General features: G+C 37.4%; 1 protein-coding gene and 1 long non-coding RNA gene across 3 annotated transcripts in view; one reads left to right on the top strand and one right to left on the bottom strand.

The window, feature by feature from the left end:
• The window catches only part of sult4a1 (sulfotransferase family 4A, member 1), a 67335-nt gene extending 51682 nt beyond the window's left edge, over positions 1-15653 (top strand). The window contains exons 5-8 of one of the 2 annotated variants that reach the window (XR_005634726.1): positions 355-449; positions 1025-1163; positions 4074-4162; positions 13381-13466. Coding sequence is in view for 1 of the 2 variants with exons in the window: in XM_039761831.1 (XP_039617765.1) it covers positions 355-449; positions 1025-1163; positions 13381-13493 (347 nt within the window). In the remaining variant the exon portion in view is untranslated. Of the gene's footprint in view, positions 1-354; positions 450-1024; positions 1164-4073; positions 4163-13380 lie in introns of both variants that reach the window. The other variant, XM_039761831.1, reaches the window with a different exon arrangement.
• Positions 7516-21943, bottom strand: LOC120534328. The gene is made up of 3 exons (XR_005634727.1): positions 21863-21943; positions 8809-8919; positions 7516-7550 (listed from the first exon to the last, which is right to left on the bottom strand). It is a non-coding gene; the product is annotated as an uncharacterized LOC120534328 (long non-coding RNA).
• Positions 21944-22180: the final 237 nt, after the last annotated feature.

Here is a 22180-nt window from a genome sequence, read left to right as displayed (position 1 = left end):
TCCAAGGTTGTACTCATTTCTGTTAGGACAGGATTCTGGCTCCCTGTAGTCCTATATTGAAAGGAATAAGTTAGGACAATATATGAATGTCTTTTCCCAAATTAGAAATTTTCCCAATTTAAAAACTCCTGCAGGGGACACCATAAGACTAGGAACATTGGTGCCCTGCATGTAGGGCAGCTTTTCAGGGGAAAAACACTGTATTTTTGACTTTTGGGGACAGGCCACTTGGCCTCCTTGATAAGAACTGGAAGAAGTGGAGCCAGGGGGCATCTGATGGAGAAGAACAGCAAAGGTGTAGCTGTAGATGGGGTGGTCAGTAAGCAATTTATCTGTTATGGATTATTCTTTCAGTGGGATATGGTTCCTGGTTTGAGCATGTGCAAGAATTCTGGGAGCACCGTATGGATTCAAATGTCCTTTTCCTGAAGTATGAGGACATGTTCAAGGTATGTTAACGACCCATTCAAATATAATTTGTTTATTTCAAGAGTGGTAACAGCATACTGTGACCAATAAGGGGCATTGCAGCATGGCCAACCTCAGACAGCACCCCAGAAACACAAGTCCCAAGTTCAAATAAGTAATTTATTATCATTAATTACCTTACAAAAAAGTATTTTCTACTATATAAAGCAACATAAACCCACACTCTTCTCTGTCTTCCTTTTCTCCACACCTCCAGGTGAGCTTTGTCCTCCTTCCTCCCAACTCCAACTCACCTGGACGTGGCTGAGCAATTCCTTTTATCTTGGACCTGGAATAACTTCCTGTGTCCCGTAGGAAGCACTTCCAGGTCAAACAGAAGTTCTAAAGAGTAGGGATCACATATTCCTGTAGCATCCCCTGGAGTCACCCACAGCACTGTGGGTGTTTGCACTGGTATTGTCTCCCAGGGAGGCTGCAATCAATCATTTCAGGGGAGCCGGTAGCCTTGCCAGGTTGTCACCCCCTGTTCTTCCATCCTTAAATTTTATAATTTATTATTTTCTTATTGTTCCTAATGTTGTTCTTTTCCTTTCAGGATCTTGCCACTTTGGTGGAGCAGCTAGCCCGGTTTTTAGAAGTAGCATGTGACAAGGTCCAGCTAGAAACCATGATTGAGAACTGCCACCAACTCATTGAGCAGTGCTGCAATTCAGAAGCGCTTTCCATTTGCAGGGGTATGTACAGTACGTCCACTTGAGGGACACAGAACTAAATCATTCTTCAAGAATGCCTTATCGGGCTTGGCACCTGCTTTTGTAGAAGTTATATCTTTGAAGCCAGAAATCCCCTGTTTCTGCCTGGATAATGAAAAATACATTACCACCCATTTTATCAAGACAGTTGGTCTTGTGATCAAGACATGAAGGTAATGGGATTGATTTGGATGCAAGAAGAACCATGTAGCACAGACACTGATGCTCTAAGATGCTGCTAGCGGAAAGAATTAGATTGACAATAAATGGATAGACACATTAAAATTTTAAATAGCTCCTCACTTGCAGTATGATTGAGTTGTCAGGGTGCAGTGTAAGGTGGGGCTGTCTGATGGAATTCACTGTATAGCAGCCTCAGGCTGTCAGATATATTTCCCAACACTAAATAGTTTATTACCAGTATAGGGGAGGGAAAAAAGTGGAGAGGGTACTTTTCACAAAAGTTTAATATTAGAACAATTCCCAGAGTGGAGAAGGAGAGCAGAAGGTCAGAGCTAAGCACAGAGTGCTTCTGTAAACAGATCATTCGCCTGCCTGAAGTACTGCAGTACTGGACATTATAGGTCTGCTCAAAATGGGAACATAAGTGCTTTGATTTCTTGCAATGATATTCACACTTTGTTAGGGGCAGTATGGGAGCACAGTCTTGGCGTGGCTTCCTCACAGATGTTGTGTCCTGCGTTTAAATTCTATATCAGGTACTCAATGTATTCAGTGTGCAAGTTCTCCTTTTGTCATGTGGTTTTTCTCAAGAGTACTTCTGTTTTCCTCCCACTTCCCAAAGACAGGCAGGTTAGCTTGATTCTCAACTCGAAATTGGCCCAGTAGGAGTAAGTGTGGCTCAATGGGGGTTTTAGATGATAGATAGATAGATAGATAGATAGATAGATAGATAGATAGATAGATAGATAGATAGATAGATAGATAGATAGATAGATAGATAGATAGATAGATAGATAGATAGATAGATAGATAGATAGATAGATAGATAGATAGATAGATAGATAGATAGATAGATAGATAGATAGATAGATAGATACTTTATTAATCCTTTGCTTGGTTTCTGTCCTGGCTCTAACTCTCCAATGAATGATGTTTTCCTTGCATTCCCTCTCGCGTATATGAGGACATGTATTAACATTTCAGATAAGTTAACACAACAACAGCAACAGAATGTCTCATTGGGTTTTAACAAGCTCACTTAATACAGAACTATCACACATGAGGATACACATTTGTTAAAATACATCAAAACAAAGTAGCAACTAATTAACAGAAATGAAAAACAATATCTGTCAATCAGTTAGTTGCAGAACCACAGCCAAATTGTAGAAAAGGAGTCAGACAAGCCAGAAACGGTTAAGAGTCCTGGATATCTCAGCAAACAAGCGACCTCCCCAGTACTGACAATTGCAGAGCTGAATCAGTGCTGGGCTGGCCAATGATGAAAGGACCCTTCAGCCTGACGATTCCAGTGCTCCTTTATCAGAGATGACTTTTCCATAGGTAGGCAAACAACTTGGCAGTAGAGCAATGACACCAGGTGTCACATGATGATACCAAGAAGAGAAACAGAATATGGGAGGGTTAGTGACAATTTCTAAATGTCATATTAATTATTTTGTAGTACTAATGACTAACCAAAAAGATGCAGTATGTACATCTATTCAGCAGCTCTACTTAGGGTATGCTACATTGAAGTAGTAAATCTTCAGCCAGGATTTCAAAACTGGAAGGACACATCTTATAGTAGCAGGCAGACCATTCCACCCCTTCACAGCTGTTGATCTGTTAAGCTAACAGGTTATGGTTTTGTGAACACTGAAGTAGTGACCTATGAAAGTATATAATGATGGCTGCAGTTGGTGTTCTAGGACAACAAAGTTTGTAAGCAAGGTAAGCATGATTAGTTCTCTAGGCTAATGGTGAAATCTCCATCCTCAAGCTGAAAAAAATCAAATGTTACAAATGTCAGGTTGATTCCTTGACCCAAAAACATTTTTTATTACTGTAAAATTTAGGCAGTGCTGTGTCAAAGGTCCTAGAAATCAAATTTGAATCCCAGTGTGAGAAGAGTTTGGATGTTCTTCCTTGGTCAGTTTTGGCTTTTTCCTTCATTTCACGTTCCATATGACATGATTTCTTTGTTTAATTGGTTTAATTGGCCTAGTATGACAGCGATTGCCTGGAATGAATATATTCCTGCCTTGTGTTCGGTGTTGCTAGCAGATGTCAAGTCTCTTCACAACACTAAAATTAAAGTAGCAGCTTCAATGAACAGATGGATGGATGGACGACAGTTCAATTTACTCATTTGTACAGCCACAGTATATTGACAATAGAAAGGGACAGATTTGTTTTTTTGAGTGTTCTGCTGTACACAATCCCCCTACAACCTGCTTTTGTACTAGTAGTAGCATTGTCATATGTACAGAGTCCTGAGAAATTCTTACTTGAATGTCCAACCAACAAGCAACAAGTCATCACTGTGGAGTATAGGCTCCATGGAAGTAAACATGTAAGAGGTTACACAACTGTGAAAGAATTTGTTGAGCTGGTCATAAGTCTACATCGGCACAGTGTGCATGAGTGAGCTCTGCAATGGACTGGCATGCTATCCAGCGTAGGTGTACAGTGTGGTTTGGGACAGGCTCCTATTCACTGATAGAAATGCATAGATGGATGTATGGATGCCTTAAAGTGTCAAGGAAGGTCTGCTTGAAGTAAAATTTAATCATCTCCAATTTCCAGCTTTTTTTTTTTTTTTTGCTTTTTTTATAACCATTTTCATTTTATAGATTTATATATAGATACCAATTTGTTTTTTGTTTCGTTTGCTTTGTTTCTTTCTTAATTTTGTTTTTCTTATAGTACACGGACTTGAAGATATGTTGCTGTGATAAACATTAGGAACATTAATGTACAGTACGTTCAATGCCATGACCAAATATTTTTACAAGGTGAGTTGAAATTGTATACTGCAGCCAAAGCTTCTTAGAAATCAGAGTTGGAGTAATAAGATCCAACTTTTATTAGACATTTTGGAACAGAATTCTTTTCAGTGAGGTCTGAATCAAAGGAATGAATGAGATTAGATAGGGTTGTCCCAATCTAAAGAGTGATTGATTTATCACTGTTAAGTGTGTAGATCATTGTGCCAGTTACTTCTCTCTGCTTCCTGTTTTCTTTATGTGTTTTCATTGGATACCCTAGGGGTAGTCTGGTACCTTCCTGTACAAATTAAGACAACTGGTAATTTGAAAGAATGCTATACATGCAACAAATCAAATGTGAAAAATAAACAGATAATATATATACTTTATAATTTGCTGTATCATACCTGCAGCACAGAGTGTAAACCAACCAGACACATTAAAACAATGGAGTGATGGCTGCTCAGAGAAGATGGTTGTAAGCTAGAGTTTTCATTTTCTGCCTTGTTTGATCTTTCCTCTTTCTTACAATATCTCTTCTTACTTAAAGAGGAATGGGCAAGGTCATAACTGACTTTACATCATGTTCTAACACTGCATTCACTTGCTATGACAAGTACAGGACATGCAAGTTTGACAGCAGGAAATTTCACAAGAATGCCTTTCCAAGTCATAGCTCCAATTTTGAGATTACTTTATCACCCAAATTCACTGAGTTGTAACACTAAAATAACAATCAGCACAGCTGGAAATAATTTTTCTGTTGCACTGTATTTGCACAAATGTGGTATCTACCCATATTTTAAAAATACAGCTGATCTTTAATTGCTTTTGGTCTGGCTTGAGCAGCAAATATACACTGAATTCACATCTTCCCCAAAACTCCAACCTGAACATTAGCAGAACAAAGTAAGCAAGGGTAATGTCATGAGTGGCAAGTGAAAATTTCAAGAGAACATGAACATAACATTAGAAAGTGTGACACTTCTGCCTTCCTTTATAATTTCTCCAAATATCATTTTATTACTTTAATTTTCATTACATTTTTTATGATTTTTACTATGTAATTCTGCAAGCTCTAATTGTCAAAATGAAGGAACAATTGATTGTATGCATGTTTGTGTGTACATGTGCACATTTCTTTAGATTAGATTACATTAGATTCAACTTCATTGCTAATTACAATGAGAGTGGAATGCAGTTTTTCAACTAACCAGAAGGGCAAATAATAGTTCATTGCAAGTAATCAGATAAATATAAATTTATACAGAAGTGATGAATTGTACAGACAAGATTAAGTGAAGCGTATATACAGAATGACTAGTGAGAGTTAAGATACAATATGGACATTGTATACAGTAAGTACAGGATTACGTCAGGATGAGCATCCGGTGTAAGATTTTGCCAGATCAATATGTGGACAACAATACAGATTTCCATGCCAGATCGGTTGAGGCCTTGATTAATAATGGCCACCACCAGTACTGGTGCTGGTAGAAATTTGGCTATTGTTGGCCCAAGAAGAAGGGGAGCTGTCTGGAGACAGGGAGAAAATAAGAAGGTAAAGAGAGTGGAACTGAGGATAGGAACTTTGAATGTTGGCAGTAAGACTGGTAAAGGGAGAAAGTTAACTGATATGATGAAGAGTGGAAAGGTTGATATATTGTGTGTGCCAAATGGAAGGGGAGTAAGGCCAGATGTATCGGAGGTGGGTTCAAACTGTTCTACCATGCTGTGGATCGGTGGAGAAATGGGGTAGAGGTTATCCTGAAGGAACAGTATCTCAAGAGTTTTTTGGAGGAGAAAAACTGTTGCACAGAGTGATAATTATACAGCTGGAAATTGCAAGTGTGATGATATATGATGTTAGTGTATGTTAGTGTTGTTAGAAAGAAGATTTCTGGAGTGAGTTGGATGAAGTGGTGGAGAGTGTACCTAAGGGAGAGAGATTGGTGATTGGATTGAATTTCAATGGACATGTAGGTGAAGGGAACAGAGGGAATGAGGAGGTGATTGTTAAATATGGTGTCAAGGAGACGAATGAAGAAGGTCAATGATAGTGGATTTTGTCAAATGGATGGACATGGGTGTGATAAATATGTATTTTAAGAAGAGGGAGGAACACAGGGTGACATATAAGAGTGGAGGATGATGCACACATGTAGATTATATTCTTTGTAGCAGGGTCAGTATGAAGGAGATTGGAGATTGCAAAGTGGTGGCAGGGGAAAGCTTTGTTAGGCAGCATAGGATGGTTGTCTCTAGGATGATGTTAGATGTCAAGAAGAGGAGGAGAGTGAGGGCAGACCCAAGGATCAAATGGTGGAAGTTGAAAACGAAAGATTGTAAGGTGGAGTTCAAAGAGAAGGTAAGACGGGCAATGGGTGGCAGTGAAAAGTTACCAGATAGCTGAGCAGCTACAGCAGAAGTGGAAAGGGAAACAGCTAGAAGGGTGCTTGATGTGACGTCTGGATAGAGGTAGGAGGACAAAGAAATCTGGTGGTGGAATGGGTTGTTACAGCAGAGTACACAGAGGAAGAGGTTGTCGAAGAAGAAGTGGGATAGTCAGAGAGATACAAAAAGTAGACAGCAGTACAAGGGAAAAAAGCATAAGGTGAACAGAGAGATGGCGAAGGCTAAAGAAAAGGCATATGCTGAATTGTACGAGGGGTTGGACACACAGCAGGTTGAGGAAACCCTGGAGAAGTGGAGATATGCTCTAGAGAGGAAAGGAATGAAACTCAGTAGGAAGATGACGGAATACATGTGTGTGAATGAGACGAGGATCAGAGGAATGGTAAGGATGCAGGAAGTAGAGTTGGCGAAGGTGGATTAGTTTAAATACTAGGAAACAACAGTAAAGAATAATGGGGAGTGTGGAAGAGAGGTGAAGAAGAGAGTGCAGGTCAGGGTGGTGTGGATGGAAAAGAGTGTCAGGAATGATTTGTGACAGATGGGTATCAGCAAGAGGTAAGGGAGAGGGAAGGTCTATAGGACAGTTGTGAGACCAGCTATGTTATTTGGGTTGGAGATGATGGCACTGACCAAAAAACAAGAGACAGAGCTGGAGATAGCAGAGTTAAAGATGTTAGGATTTGCATTGGGTGTGACAAGGATGAATTGGATTAGGAACGAGTACATTAGAGGGTTAGCTCAGGTTGGATGGTTGGGAGACAAAGTCAGAGAGGCGAAATTGTGTTGGTTTGGACATGTGCAGAGGAGAGATGCTGAGTATATTGGGAGAAAGATATTAAGGATGGAGCTGCCAGGTAAGAGGAAAAGAGGAACGCCTAAGAGGAGGTTTATGGATGTGCTGAGAGAGGACATGCAGGTGATGGGTGTAACAGAGCAAGATGCAGAGGACAAGAAGATATGGAGCAAGATGATCCACTGTGGTAACCCCAAACAGGAGTAGCTGAAAGAAAAAAAAGAAGAAAAATACAGTAAGTACAGTATGCATAGATTGAACATGTACAGTAAATAAGATAAACAGTTGAAATAATAGAAACAGTAGCATGCAAACAGTTGCATAGTACCTGGTAATCCTGAGGTAACAATAGTACAAACAGTGCAAACATGATAGACCTGAGATTGTTACAGAATGCCCTAAGGTGATTTAAGGTGATGTGAAAAAGGTGGACTGGTGCTTGGATTTTGAGCTCATCAAGTTGACAGCCACAGGGAATAATGTGAATAATAAAGAACTGGCCAAGAGAAGTACATCTCTGGGTAACCAACAAGAACTCACTGTCTGTTGGAAGATACATTTGAACAATGAGAGTCAAATACTTACTGATTGTATGTACACTATGAAACTCAGAGGAGGAATAGGAAATACTAAAGATTGAGGGGGTTTGAATGCAGTATGATGGCTGGTACAAGGCAAGATGCACCATAACAAATTGTGCAATTAATAAAATTTCTATATTAAAAATATTCAATATGTATGATGCATAGAGTGTATCTCAAACTTATTTGTTCATCTGACTGTGGCCTTTTCATTTTAAAATCATTTTTTAAATCAGTTACATGATTATTAACATACCCTTGTACAAATGGCACTCAATGAAGTACTGCTCCGTTGTTGCTTGCCTTGTTATTTGCGGTTATGCCTGATAATTAGATACTAGCTAAAAATGAGAGGGAGGTGAAGAGAAAAAATTAAGAAATTTCTAGAAACTAGCCTGTAGGTTTATGCAGTTTTAATTTAAGATAATGCAAATTACTAGTATGCCTAAAATATATATATATATATATATATATATATATATATATATATATATATATATATATATATATATATATATATATATGTACCTATCTATAACTAACCTACAATAAAATATAGAAAAAGTTAGGAAAAAAAAAATTTTGAGGAAATTTTCCTACATTATGCTCACAAAAGAATGGTGCTTAGAAAATTAAATTTGTGTTCAACATTTAAATCAAGCAGTGCCATAGTGGTTAGCATTATGGCCTCATGGGTCCAACATGGTGAGTTCCAATCTCAAATGTGGCTGTTATCTGTTGGTGATTTTCACTGGATACTCTCATTTTCCACCTATTACTCCTAAGATGTGTAGTAGGTTAATTGATGATAAGTCAAACAGGAATCTGTTTTTACAAAGATAAAGTAGTTTTCTTTTCAGATGGGAGTTCGATAGTGAACTGACCCAAAGATGGCCAAACTGCTAGTCATATGCATTCCAAGCAGGAAGGTGTGAGTCCAGGAGGGTGGACAATGGAAGTGACGTCAAAGGTGGAATGGCCGTCAATGTTCTCTTCTGCAGAGGGAGGAAAAGAGAAGGCATTAGCACACAGCGAAAACCCCTGGTTTGTTGAGTAACTACCATTACCAGAGCCCTTCAGCTGCCTCCCAAGCACATGCACATGGCAATATGCGAACAGGCCTTGTGATGGATTGGCATCCTCTCCAGGGCACACTCAATGCTGCAAGAAGTATCAACCCTGAATTGAATTAAATGGACTGTTATGATATGTAATACATGGCTGGGCTGCACAGTGGTTTGATCTGTGTGTTTGTCCATGTGTCTGTTTTGGCTTTTCCAAAGTACTCTGGTTTCTTCCGCATTCCAAAGACTTGCATGTTTGGTTGTTTGGGGTCTGTAAATTGGACTGGTATTTGTGAATGTGGATTGTTGTGTTAATGTGTCCATTCAGAGTTCTTCTGCCAAATGTTAGATCAAGCAGAAGCTATTCAGATTTGAAACTGTGCACAACTATTTCAACATAATGGGTCAAAAATTTTAATTGCAACACCAAAACAGTTTGGTGTACCCTCAGTTTGGCATGTAGTGATTATAGATGTCCTTACAACATGGTGCAAGTTATGGTGGCAAACTTGCCCTCTTTAGTTTTAGGAGGCCACATTCATTAGAAGCCATATTTCTTCTAGTTTTCTTCATATTTTCAACATACTTGCACTGTGTATGATTTGTGATTTCATATTCTGACAACAACACACTGGTTTAATTTCATCAAGTCGTAGGGTGTATTTATATCCTGGCAATTTATTATATATATATCTTTGTCCAAGGCATGTTTCTGTAGCAAAACCATACATTTACTTTATTCGAAACGTTGTAATCTATTATTATTATTGTTCTGATTTCATCCACATTTATTCTGTTCTAATATCTAATTTCATATATTTTATTGTAATATTAGGTAATAGTTATACATGTGATCTGCTTTTGCTTGGTTTCATTACAGTTTCTTATAATTCTTTGTTTCATGTGCTGGTTGTTCTCCTCTGTGCCCAATGCTTCCAGAATTTGGCTATGGCTCTCCAAACAATGAATCAGAATAAGTGGTTTCAGAATATGAATGGGCAGGATGATGTAATTCAAGAAATGTAGCCAATTTTCTTGAAGAGTGTTATTAGTTAAGTGATAATTTAGAAACATTACTTTTGTTTCATTTGACTGTTAAATAATTATATATTAAATGTAGACAATTAAAATTCACAAAAACAGAAGAAGTAGGTAATGATTCAAACAAAAAGAGACTTCTGTAGTGTAGCTGTTTTGTTATTTGAACTTGCAGGATTAATATTGTTACAAATTAACTTTTGGTGAGGTCATGTGTTCAAAACATCACACCACCTAGTATCCACACATCAGAATTAGTACTGGCAATGGAGGTTACAATAAATATTTACCATGTAGTCTTGTATGACTACCCCTAACAAAACATGTTATTTTGGTGATATGTATGACATAGTTTTTTGGCTACTTATATACTGTATATGGATAGGTGGAATTATGGATAAGGTGAGGTAAGACCCCCTCTAGCATACATACTGTAGTATGTCAATGTCACAGATGGCAGCTGGGAAGGAATGCAAGATTTTTTGTGGTTCTTCACTATAGTACAGGTTAGTATTAGAAAATCATTACTAAATAAGTTAACATATACTAACATTCATAATTCATTGAAGGTGGATTTTGGTCTCGTTAGCCTTGACCAATAGAGTGATGTATGGATATCTTTCTTAGTCCGAATGTTTCTTGATATGTCCAGAGGTTCAATATAAAGCTAACCTCAATTCATTCTGCTTAACATGTTTATCATGGGCTCTGGAGATGTCAAACAGAAAGGGATCACTTCTACTCCCTCACCCTTATTTCCTGTTTCCTGCTTTCTTCTTTCTGTCTTCATGTTTAATCTTTCATTTACACAAAAATGCAGGAGGCTACATTTTCACGTAATGTTTTGAAATTAAATTGGCTCTTTTCTCTGAGGCATGTAATCGGGTAGGGAAGTCTACAGCACCATCTAAAGAAATATCATCGAAATACAGAATGTTTGGATATTAAAATTAAAGTTATTTTAGGATATTATTAGCTAATCTATTATTATGATGAAGTCAAGAGTTTGTAAGATATGCATAAAATGTGAAAGAAAGAAGTATCCCAAAGTATCTCAACAGTGACATACAAAAGAAAATGTGCCACTCAGTCACAAAGGGTTTATAGCATCCATAGGCAGACAAACAAAAAAATATTTTGACTGATCCTATCACTAGTCTGAAAAAAGGAACTGCATTAAGAAAGGATTCTGAAAAACTGCTCAAGGATTTGCTTTACTCCCCTTTCCCAAAACTGACAATTGTGAGTACTTAACTAATAATAAACTAGCTCCTAAAGAGCAAAACAAAAACACCATTGAGCTGAAAAAGGGAGTGGAAAAATGGACTTAGGACAAAAAACAAACACATGAGCAGAATTAAGTAGTGTGCAAAATCTACAAAAATACAGTAGTTGGGGAAACTAATTTTCTGACTTATGTAAAAAATACTAGAAGAACCAATGATGATACCACTTTGCAAATCCTAGGGCATCTTCTATTTCAGCGGTAATCAAACTTTCGTATTTGTCCCCCTTTCTACCTGAAATAATTCTGCGCCCCCTGCATAATATAATATAAATGAGAATAACCCATGATACAACTAACAAAGGAATGATATTCGTGTGGTGTCACGGTATCCTTTTTACTTCCATAAGATTTGTATGTATTTGGCTAACTGCGAATGAAATACTTGCAATTTATTTTTTTTAAAGTGCTTTAATAACTGTTAAAATGCCTTGTGTGGTTTTTGGTAGTGATTCTAATCTCAAAAACAAAGAATAAATTATTTATTCTAATTTAATTCTTTTTTTATGTAAAGAAATGATTAAATATGTTTTAATCTTTAAAAATCTCATAAATGAGGACACCGATGAAGTTATTCTGCGCGAGACGAACGTATTTTCGTCCAACAAATATTATACCGCTGTTAGGTGTATCATGAAAATCACCCAATACGCAGTAAATTATTTAACTCAATTTGGCAATATTGGCTACGCTGCCAATGTGGTGCAGTCACACCGCATTATCACCTGATCTACTGTTACCCGAATGTTCGCGATCGAACTTTTCTGGATTGAAAATACGCGACTATAAAAGCAGCAGCAGCAGCAGCAGCAGCAGCGGCGCCGCTCGTCATAGAAACAAACTTCAAATAGAAAAGGAGCTCAGAGTGTCTCTCAAATATCAACCCAAACCTGGACGGGCTGTGTACTTTAAAGCAGGCACATACTAGTCATTAGATCTATGCCTTAGAAATGTTTTATTATAATTTTAGTTATAACGCATTTGTTGTGATTGTATGCTTGCAAATTTAAATTTGAAATAAAAATGCAAAAAATTAATTTTGATGTCTTCTTCATTTATTCGACGCCCCCCTGGGCAGTTTGAGAACTGCTGTTCTATTATATGCAAATTTAAAACCAAAGAAATATTTCCAAACCCTTTTAACATCACATGCTCTGTGATGTTACAGCATAGTGACCATCTTGTATTTATGGAATAATGTACCTCCAGCCAAAAACCCAATATGAAAAATTTTAAGAAAACAATTTACAGCCAAAAACACCGAACCACCAATGCACCCAAATGAATGTGAATCCTGTTAAAAATATGATGAAGAGAATAAAATGACTACTGCTCACTAAAATGTAGGATATCTTTCTTATGCTGCTCACTTATTTAAGTTTAAAGTGTAATCGATGGCAGTCTTTTGCCTCTTATTGAAGGATTGTTTCCAAAAAATCAAATTTGATCCTAAGTTATAGGAGCGTACATGTCTGCAAAATAACCATTTGAATAATGTAATGCAGCAGTCCTCTACTCTCATAATGTATCTTTAATAATGAAACACAACTGCCGGTTATAGCACATATGTACCATTCTACATGCCATTTTGACTTGCACTACAGTGGTTTAACCAACTCATGGCACTCTGACCCAGGTTCAAAATTTTCAGAAGCCCCTTCAGTATGCAGTTTATATTTAAATGGATTTCCTCTCAAAGTCAATAGAATTACTCTTACGCTGATTATTTAAATTGTGAGTGATTATGTGTTTGTGTTTAGGTGTGCCCTAGGACAGGTTAGCTGACATCCTGGTCCCATTGCTACTAAGATAGGCTGTGGCTTCCAATTAACCTGTCATAGGAAAAAAAAAGTGAGAACATGGGTGGGTAATATGCAAAAGCACATCTCTTTTGGTAATAACCCTCTGATCATGGCACACTATGCTTTTCTCTGAGTCAGATTAACCTGTTTCTTAAACCTTACCCCGAAGCACTTCTTCTTTTATAGTTTGTCATTAGCCACTTTGGTACTGCACTTTAAACATCATTTATGACGGACACCTTCTTTTCTTTTTCTTTTACTATTTAGGACGGGTTGGCTTGTGGAAGGACATCTTCACTGTGTCGATGAATGAGAAGTTTGATGCAATTTACAAACAGAAGATGGGAAAGTCAGACCTTACATTTGATTTTTGTCTGTAAAATTCCACTGCATGCATTTTTGGGCTGTTCATTTTTCAAAAGCTTTGTAAACTTACTGGATCTTTTGGCGCCTTTATTATATGTACTGTAAAAGCACCAGGACTTCTGAGTCAAGTTGTTGTTTCATCATACTGTATAATGTTTCAGTTTATATACGCAATATATGTACTGTATGTATATCAGTATGATGCCTCACATCTGTGCCATCTGCAGATTTGTTTCTGCTTAATAAGCTTATGTATTTTTTATGTGTCTTTCCTGTGAAGGCGCCCTTTAGATGGTAATGCAATTTTCCAACCTGTTTTCCAGATGAGGCCTATGGCCACTTGCCCTAAATTGACCACTGATTTTCACCCATGCCCCCAAAATTGCAGGTGGCTGAAAGAAATCAAAACTTCCTTTGTTGGTGTAGAAAGAGGTATATCTGGATGGTCCGTGCTCCTCTTTGTAAACCCACCCAACATGGTTGGCACATGTCAACATGAAGGTGAGAAACTATTATGTACTATGAAAGCAGCCTTACCATTTTAGGATGGGTACAGAAATTCTGGGTGTTAGTTGTTCTGAAATTCTGCACCATGCCTTAGGATTACTGTTCATTTCCAGAGGTTTTTATTGTACAATTTTTTCTATTTGTATCCACTAACCTCTTATATACGATATGTGGCAAGAGGGTTAACAGCTTATGACTAACTTAAACAGCATAGGCAATGCTGTGAAACTGTTTTATTAAAATCTGCTCAACTCCTTCAACTTCCCCATCAGTAGTACATTTATGTCACTCCTAAAGCAGAATTGTCTGCAGACAATCTGTCATCATGGACTGTAATGATGTGCTTAATTTTAAAAGTAGTTGCCAGAAATCACACACTAATAAACAGAGTGAAAACGAAGATGCATCATGATCTTCTTCTTTTTTGCCAAAAGCATAAGACTTTCTTTAGCTGCATTACAAAGTTTACAGTTTTACATCTTGCTCAAAATGTGCCAAGCCTGGACATTTATACACAAAAGAAGCTTACTGTACAAGACATGGCGTTTACATAATAGAGAGGGTTGATATAAAAAACAACCACTTAAGTCATCATCACCGTAAGGCCAGTTTATTCATCAGACATTTCGAGTTACCCCTTGTGACAAAATATATATATATAGGACATTCTAAAATTATTCATACTAAGTTAAACCTAATTGTAGTGGGTATGTAGTTGAAGTGGTCAGCACTGTGGCCTCACTGCTCCAGACTCCTGGGGTCAAACTGAAGTCCAGCCACTGTCTGGGTGTTGTTTTCATATTATCTTTGTGTCTTTGTGTTTTTTTTCTGGACGCTTTACAGTTTGCCCACATTCAAAGATAGGAGGGAAACCAAGATTTGGTAACACTTTAGTTTATTTACTGCAAAAATGCATCTTTTACTCATTTATTCTTATGTAACAAGACCTTAACAAACACTTCTTTGGTTGTTCATGACACTTATAAAGCATCACTTGATAGGTTACTCATTTCTGTACAGTGTGGCTTCATGACATGGTGGTACAATGACTTGTTAATTTGAAGGATTCACAGGTCTTATACTAAATACGGAATATCAAGAGCAATGTCTCTCAGTGAAGCCACCTCAGACCACTCCAGAGTAAAGTTTTGTTAGGAAGTCACATTGCAGATATGAACACACACTTTAATCTTTGGACTTCAAATCCCATTGCTGACACTGCATGACCATGAGCAAATCACTTCACCTGCCTGTGGTCCAACTGGGAAAATCCAAAAAAATAATGTAACCAACTGCATGTCTTAAATGCTATAAGTTGCCTTGGATAAATGCATCAGATTAATAATATGTAATTTAATAAATCTTTCATTATTTTAAATGATTTCTTCAGGCTTAGGTGCGTGTTATCCAGACCAGTGGTTCTCAACGTTCAATCTTGGTGGCCCCCTATGGCTGCAGGTTTTTGTCCCAACCTTACTGTTTTAATGTGCTATATGTGTAAATCTGACACTACCAGACTTTTCTAAATGAAAATAAAAGAAGAAAAAAAAACTGGCCAGCTAATTAAACAATGTGATTAATTAAAAGTAAAAATGACAACTGATGGAGAAATTGATTGGAACAAAAACCTGCAACCCCAGGGTGCCCTGAGGACTGAACATTGAGAACCACTGACGCAAACAATGGGTCTCCCCTAGCCAGTCATCAGGGACCACCAAACTGTCTAGGTTGTTGCTTGCTCCGAGCACATCTGTACCTGGCAGTCTGTAACATTGTTCTAACCCATATAGGCCTCCTGTGATCTTTGGGTGTACAATTTGATTTGTCCCATATGGTTTTGGCCCATTTGATGTCCATATAGGCTTGCTACCTGGGATATGTTGTATAACAGAATTGAGCATGACTAGCATAGTACTTGTCCATACAGCGTCCGTTTAGAGCAAAAGACAGCATTACAGATGAATTAAGATTAGATAACTATGATGCTAATTCCATCTGTCCGAGTTAGCTAAGTTGGTTTCATATTGCCAAAAAACGTAAAAACAGTTAAATACTGGTGCAAGCTTTTTGTCTTGGGTGATAATATACAACCATAATTCACCATAATGCTGGCAGGAACAAATTCTTGAAACTGGTAAATGTTTCCTTCTGCCAGAGCCAATCGCTGGCTAGTTGGTATGCCTCAGGCTCTGTGTGAGCTTTTGGAATTAGAAAGAACACAATCAACAAACTGTGGCTTTATTTTAAAAATGTAAAACACATACAAAGTGATCAATCAGAGAAATACTCAAAAACAGACCATAGTCAGATTGTCAAGGGGATGAAATCGTGAAAAAACAGAGAAGGCAAAATCTTAGCAACAACAGCAACATGTATTTCTGTACCACACGTTCATACACAGAATGTAACTCAAAGTGCATTACAAGATGACAAACAAATAGTAATAAGAAAATAAAAACAAATTAAATTAGTTAAGAAAAATAAGGAAGAAGTAACAAAGAATAAACTAGTATGAGAAAAGTGGAAAAGAGTCCTTATATATAATATCACAGATTTTGAGGACTCAGCTGTTGAGGTATAGGAACAAGGTGGGCATTCATAATCAGTGTTCATTTCTATCAAGCAACAAGAATACCACTCTCTGAAAAGGAGCACGGTTCCACAGAAATATAATATTTATCATTAAGGGCAGCAAGAGATGTTACAACAGCAACCCATACGAAAATGAGAATGAAAAGTTGCTCTCCTCATAGTCCTGTTTTAGTGCTCAGAGGTTTCTACTTTCTCCAGTATGAGAAAATTACATTACAAGGAATGATGGGGTACAAAATGCAGGAAATGATTGACTGTGTAATGGAATGGAAACATATAAAATGTAATTACACATAAATGTAACTATATGTAATTGTAATTACACATAATTACACATATATGTAATGATATACTTGAGAATTATACACAAAAGTAGGCGTTAATATATTCTTATGTTTTTTTTATTTCTTATTTTTCCTTTTTCTCTGGTTGGCTTTAGAATCTTACCTGTTGAATAACTCATATGCATACAGTATGTGTATATATTTGTGTGTGTGTGTGTCTGTATATATAAATAATTACTGTATATGACATATGTGTGTGTGTGCGTGCGTGTGTGTGAATATGAGTACATGTATGTATGAGGAAAAAACTGGAAAATATTATTTCTACACTGAAAGAACTAAGAAAAAATTAGAAACAGAGTATTTCACAAAGGCTCAATACCCAAAATGTTTCTAAATTTCTTTATGATTTTTTTCAGTACAGAAATGACCTTTACCTATTTTTCCTCTTTTAGATGATTCCTAAGACAGCCTTTGTTAACTACATGCTTAAGAATATACATATATATGATAATATACTGAATACCTGAATACATACATATATATATATATATATACGTACAGATATAGAAAACAATAATCGGGCATTGTGTAACTGAGCGAACATTAAAATAGATCACCATAAGCAGTTTATTTAACTTCCACTTGTACAAAGCAACACAAACCAAAAAAAACATAAATGACCAAGGGAAATATCAACTTGCTCAATGCTGGAAGAATCTCAGGGTTCTGTTGCTGTAGTTTAAGTCCAATATCACTTGTAAATGTGTGTGACAATCCGAATCATTACAAAAATGTGTCAGGCTCGACCAGTGTTGATTTGTTTTTTTAAATCAAATCTATCACCATCAAAGCCTTTATTTGCTGAGACAAAGCAGGGAAAGAGCAAAAGGGGTACAACAACAAGCAGCAGCTGTGGGAACAGTGGACTGTCAAGGTTGGTGATGGCATCAGTTCATGCTGATCCCTATTTGGTACGTTCCTGAACAGTCACCTGTGTTCTAGCCAATAAACTTAAGAAAACTGACATCACACTCAGTTGCTCCTCTGTTTTGAATCACATTTCTTTGATAAATTTCTATAGCATTTTTACCATATTCTATATGTAAATACAACTGAAATTTAAAATACAGAAACTATTAGAATAACCACTGTGAGAAACCCACTTTATGATTGCCAATATCACAATGTTTAATTATAGTGTTATAGACTAACGTATTATTCATGAATGAAAATAATCTGTAGACAAGCTCATTGTCTTTCATAAATGAAAATGAATTAGATCTGTAATTATGAATTGTCCTTCAAAAGTGGTCACTTGTGGTCCTGTACTGATCACCTGCTTAGCTTGGAGTCCAAACCTCCGCTCTTACTGCACAGATACTCTGCTGAATGTACCACATTGTGAGTTTAGTTTGAATGTGTAAAGTAAAGGTTAGTAATTTTACTTGGCATGGCTCAGAATCACTTTTTCTCTGCTATCAAGTCCTGTAGTTTTAGTTATATTTTTATATTTATTGACTATTGCATAAACACAAAATACTGTAATGCTTGCTTTAAAAGTTTACTAATAAAGATACTTAACTTACTCATTTGTGGTTTACTTGTTTACAACATGTAAAAGGTTTCAACAGTCAGGTGCTGTTATTAGCACAAAGTCCCAATAATTGCTCAAAAATGTCCAGAGGAGGAAACCATCAATTCCCAGTTAGTCATATAAACAAGGTATCTCTATAAATAAAAGATGTATTTATTCAAAATAATCTGTGGCACAAAAATAAGGTTTAAGGAGTTCAAAGTAAATAGGCACTGAAGACAATACCTTCAAAAGACAATGCCAAAAGTGAAAAAGTGAAAGCCCCAGTCCAAGCTGAAGTAGAAAAACAGAAAATAGCTTCAGAAATCCAGTAAGTTACAAAAAGCGCAATAACAATAAACATTAGAGGAACTCGCCACCACAAGTGCATTCAGAATGAACCGCAAGGGACTGTACATTGTCCTTAGCCTTTATTTGGCTGAGGGCGGTTTGATTATAGTGATGGGCAGGTGGCACAAACTCTTGGTGAACCACCCACAGAATACAAGGAACCCAACAGAATACACATTGACATAAAGAAACTAAAGAATGAGAACTGCTCACAAAAAATATGAACAAAACCAACATAAAACCAGCATTTGGATCCCAGACAGGGAAGGAATTCTATCTGAAAAACAACAAATACATTGTTCAGCTATTTTGTCCACATAAAGTCAAGATCTGAATGTCTCCATTGTTCTGGTTTTGATGACATCAATCAACTTGCTCTGTGTTTCCACAATTCTGAGTCTTGGGAAATGCCTGGCGGCAATTTTCAAGCTTCTTTTTTCAAGAGACCCCCTAACTACACTTAGGATGGCTGTCCACTTCAGGGGTAATCCTTCAGCAAACTCACCTGATATAACCTACTAACACTGAGATCAATGAGCACTGGCCACCAGTGTCCACCTATAGGAGAGAATAGCAGGGAATGCGATCAGACCAAAACTCTCCAATGAGCAACCATACTCTATGATACCTTTAAACAGCTAAATCTGGTTTAGTTACGCTTCAGCTGTCTGATTAGTGTTGTGATTTGGTGTCCCAGTGTTTTACCCCACGTGTTGTTACCCCTGCACAGACTATGCCAGACATACCATGTAGTCATGACCGAACTTACCAGTGAGTAAGATGGAGACATAAGCGTGAGGAATGGTGCAAAGAGCTGCTCTTTACTGCAGCAAATGCCACTATCAAAAGTTCCAGTACTGTGTCATACGCTAATCCAAAAACAACCTGATGAGTAAGTTATACAGTAAGTAGGAAAAAAATATTCTCCTTCCCAATAATAAATAATTACTATCAGGGTAGGTAACTCAAAATAGGCAGACCAACAAATTATTTTTATACCTCCACTATTCTTTCAAATCAGAGGTTGCTCACCCCCTGGACTGGCATCCACTTCTGCTCATGCCATGCCAAGGTCTCCCCTTCCCAACCTGGTGTGGAGTACTGACCACTAGCAGCATCTTAGGAGACATAATGCATTTCCTTTGTTTGTGTGCTCACAGTTGTTGTCCACAGGACTTTCTACACTCACCACTCACTGGTTTTAAATCCCACTGCTTACACCAACTGTAATAGCCCATGCATTGCAGCTCATGCACAGACTTTGCCAAGGGCATCTTGTTGTCATGACTGAATTTACAGCGAGTAAGAGAGAAACAGCCAAGAGAAGTAGTGTAAACAGCTGTTCTTTATTACAATCCAAAAACACTACACAGATGATACTAATAAAAATATGAACAAAATAATGATATATCTATATATATATATATAAAGGAGAGTTGGGATCCAAGAGACTGTGTTTGAGTGTTTGTGGAGGGATTGAGAGTTAAGGCGGGTGGGGGAGTCACGTGATCATCTCCCCTCCCATTCACGTCATTTCATTTACTTCATTTCGCTCCGAGCTGAGCCACGCTACTGACGCGGTCTTGCCGTTCTTTTTCCTTAGTGTTTAGTCCTTTCTCCTTTACTAATTTACTGTTTAGTACACGCAGTACTTACACAGTCACTTATAAAAGGGGAGAAGACTCCGTGCAAGAAATGGGTTTTGAAACTACCTTGGAACACATGTAATCAACGAGGCAATTAAACGGAACTCAAGAGAGGTCTTCTAGGTTGGAAAAAAAAAACGCTTGGCTGCCAAAACCAGGCGATTAAACAAATCTCAACAAGAAACGACTTCAACTTTAAAAAAAAAAAAAGATTCACTGCCAAAATCAGACGGTTAAAAGAATCTGAAAAAGACAGGACGTCTAGATTGGAAAAACCACGATCCGATGCCGAAACTAGCCGGTTAAACGTGCAGTGAAGTGCGCCAGGTCTGCTAGTATACATATACACACCTTCACAATAACCTATGCAGTAAAAAGAAAAAAAGGTTATTTTTCCTAATAAGGTCAGGTCAGGATAGGGAGCAGCACTGGTGCGTTGCCGAACAAACCACACGACGAAACAGTTCGGGGTTCTGGTTCGCAACCCCCCAGGCAGACATGCGGTCCAGTCCCACCCTCCGGAAATGACCCTCCACCTGTCAGGTGTTACGCAGGTGACCCCTTTGGCCTGATCTAGCCACTGAGGTCCTCAACAATAAGTATCCTGCAAGCCTGACGCTCCCTCACAATATTATTATTCCTAATAATAAATAATGATATTTAGGGAAAGTAACTCAAAAAAGTAACTCAAAATAGACAACTGTATCCCTATACCTCCATTACTCTTATAAATCAAAGATTGCTCACTCTGAGTTCTTTCTTTTTCAACTTAGAAGATCAAAAATACATTCTTTTGTTGGAACCTCTCAATTTTACATTTTCAATCAATACTGACATTCATGTGAATTAACCAATGATGTGTTTCTTTAGGATGGAAAAGCTTCATCTGACTCTCAGACACGTGCATGCGTGTGTGTGTGCAAGTTTCACTTGTTCAGCTCCTTAAAGACACACAGGTAAGTGACTTTTGCAACTATTTATACCCTTCCCTACTGTATGACAGCTAGCAAAAAGAACAGAGCGAAAAGGAAGGAGGCCTCCAGAAACAGCCACAGCACAGGCCAGAAGAGGCTTCTCCTGACCAGTTAAGAACAATTACCTGTTGGCTTTGGCCCAAAAAAGGGGAAACTAGATTGTAAAGTTCAAAATGCCTAAAGTTCCAAAAATCTTAGATGTCTCACAAGGGAAAGGAAATTGTTAAACAAAACCATTGGTTTGAAAAGAAGATTGACAAAAAGGCAGACAAGGATATTTGTTCAATATATAGAAACATATAGCAAAAAACGCAAAAAGGAGTTGCCTTAAAAGGCAATCCATGGCAAATAAGTTCTAAAATGTAATACAAAGCCAAAATCCAACAAGGAAAGAAAATGAAGAGTAAAAACCTGTAAATTTACAGACACGCACAAAAAAACAACAATACTCACACACTTGATTCCAATCAACTTTGATGCATCACTCTTGAGATCCTCATTTCTGACACTTAAATAGCCAGAGGGAGGTCTCGGTGTGGTGACATCATGGTGGCCCCGTCTCTTGGGATACCACCTGCAGAACACATAGATAGATAGATAGATAGATAGATAGATAGATAGATAGATAGATAGATAGATAGATAGATAGATAGATAGATAGATAGATACTTTATTAATCCCAAGGGGAAATTCACATATGTATGTATAAATATGTATGCATATTTAAAGAGACAGTACACAATTACAGAAAAACACAACCAACAAAAATGG

The sequence above is a fragment of the Polypterus senegalus genome, chromosome 8 (assembly GCF_016835505.1).
Source record: "Polypterus senegalus isolate Bchr_013 chromosome 8, ASM1683550v1, whole genome shotgun sequence".
Classification (NCBI taxonomy): Eukaryota; Metazoa; Chordata; class Cladistia; order Polypteriformes; family Polypteridae; genus Polypterus; species Polypterus senegalus.
This window is presented reverse-complemented; position numbering and strand designations above follow the sequence as displayed.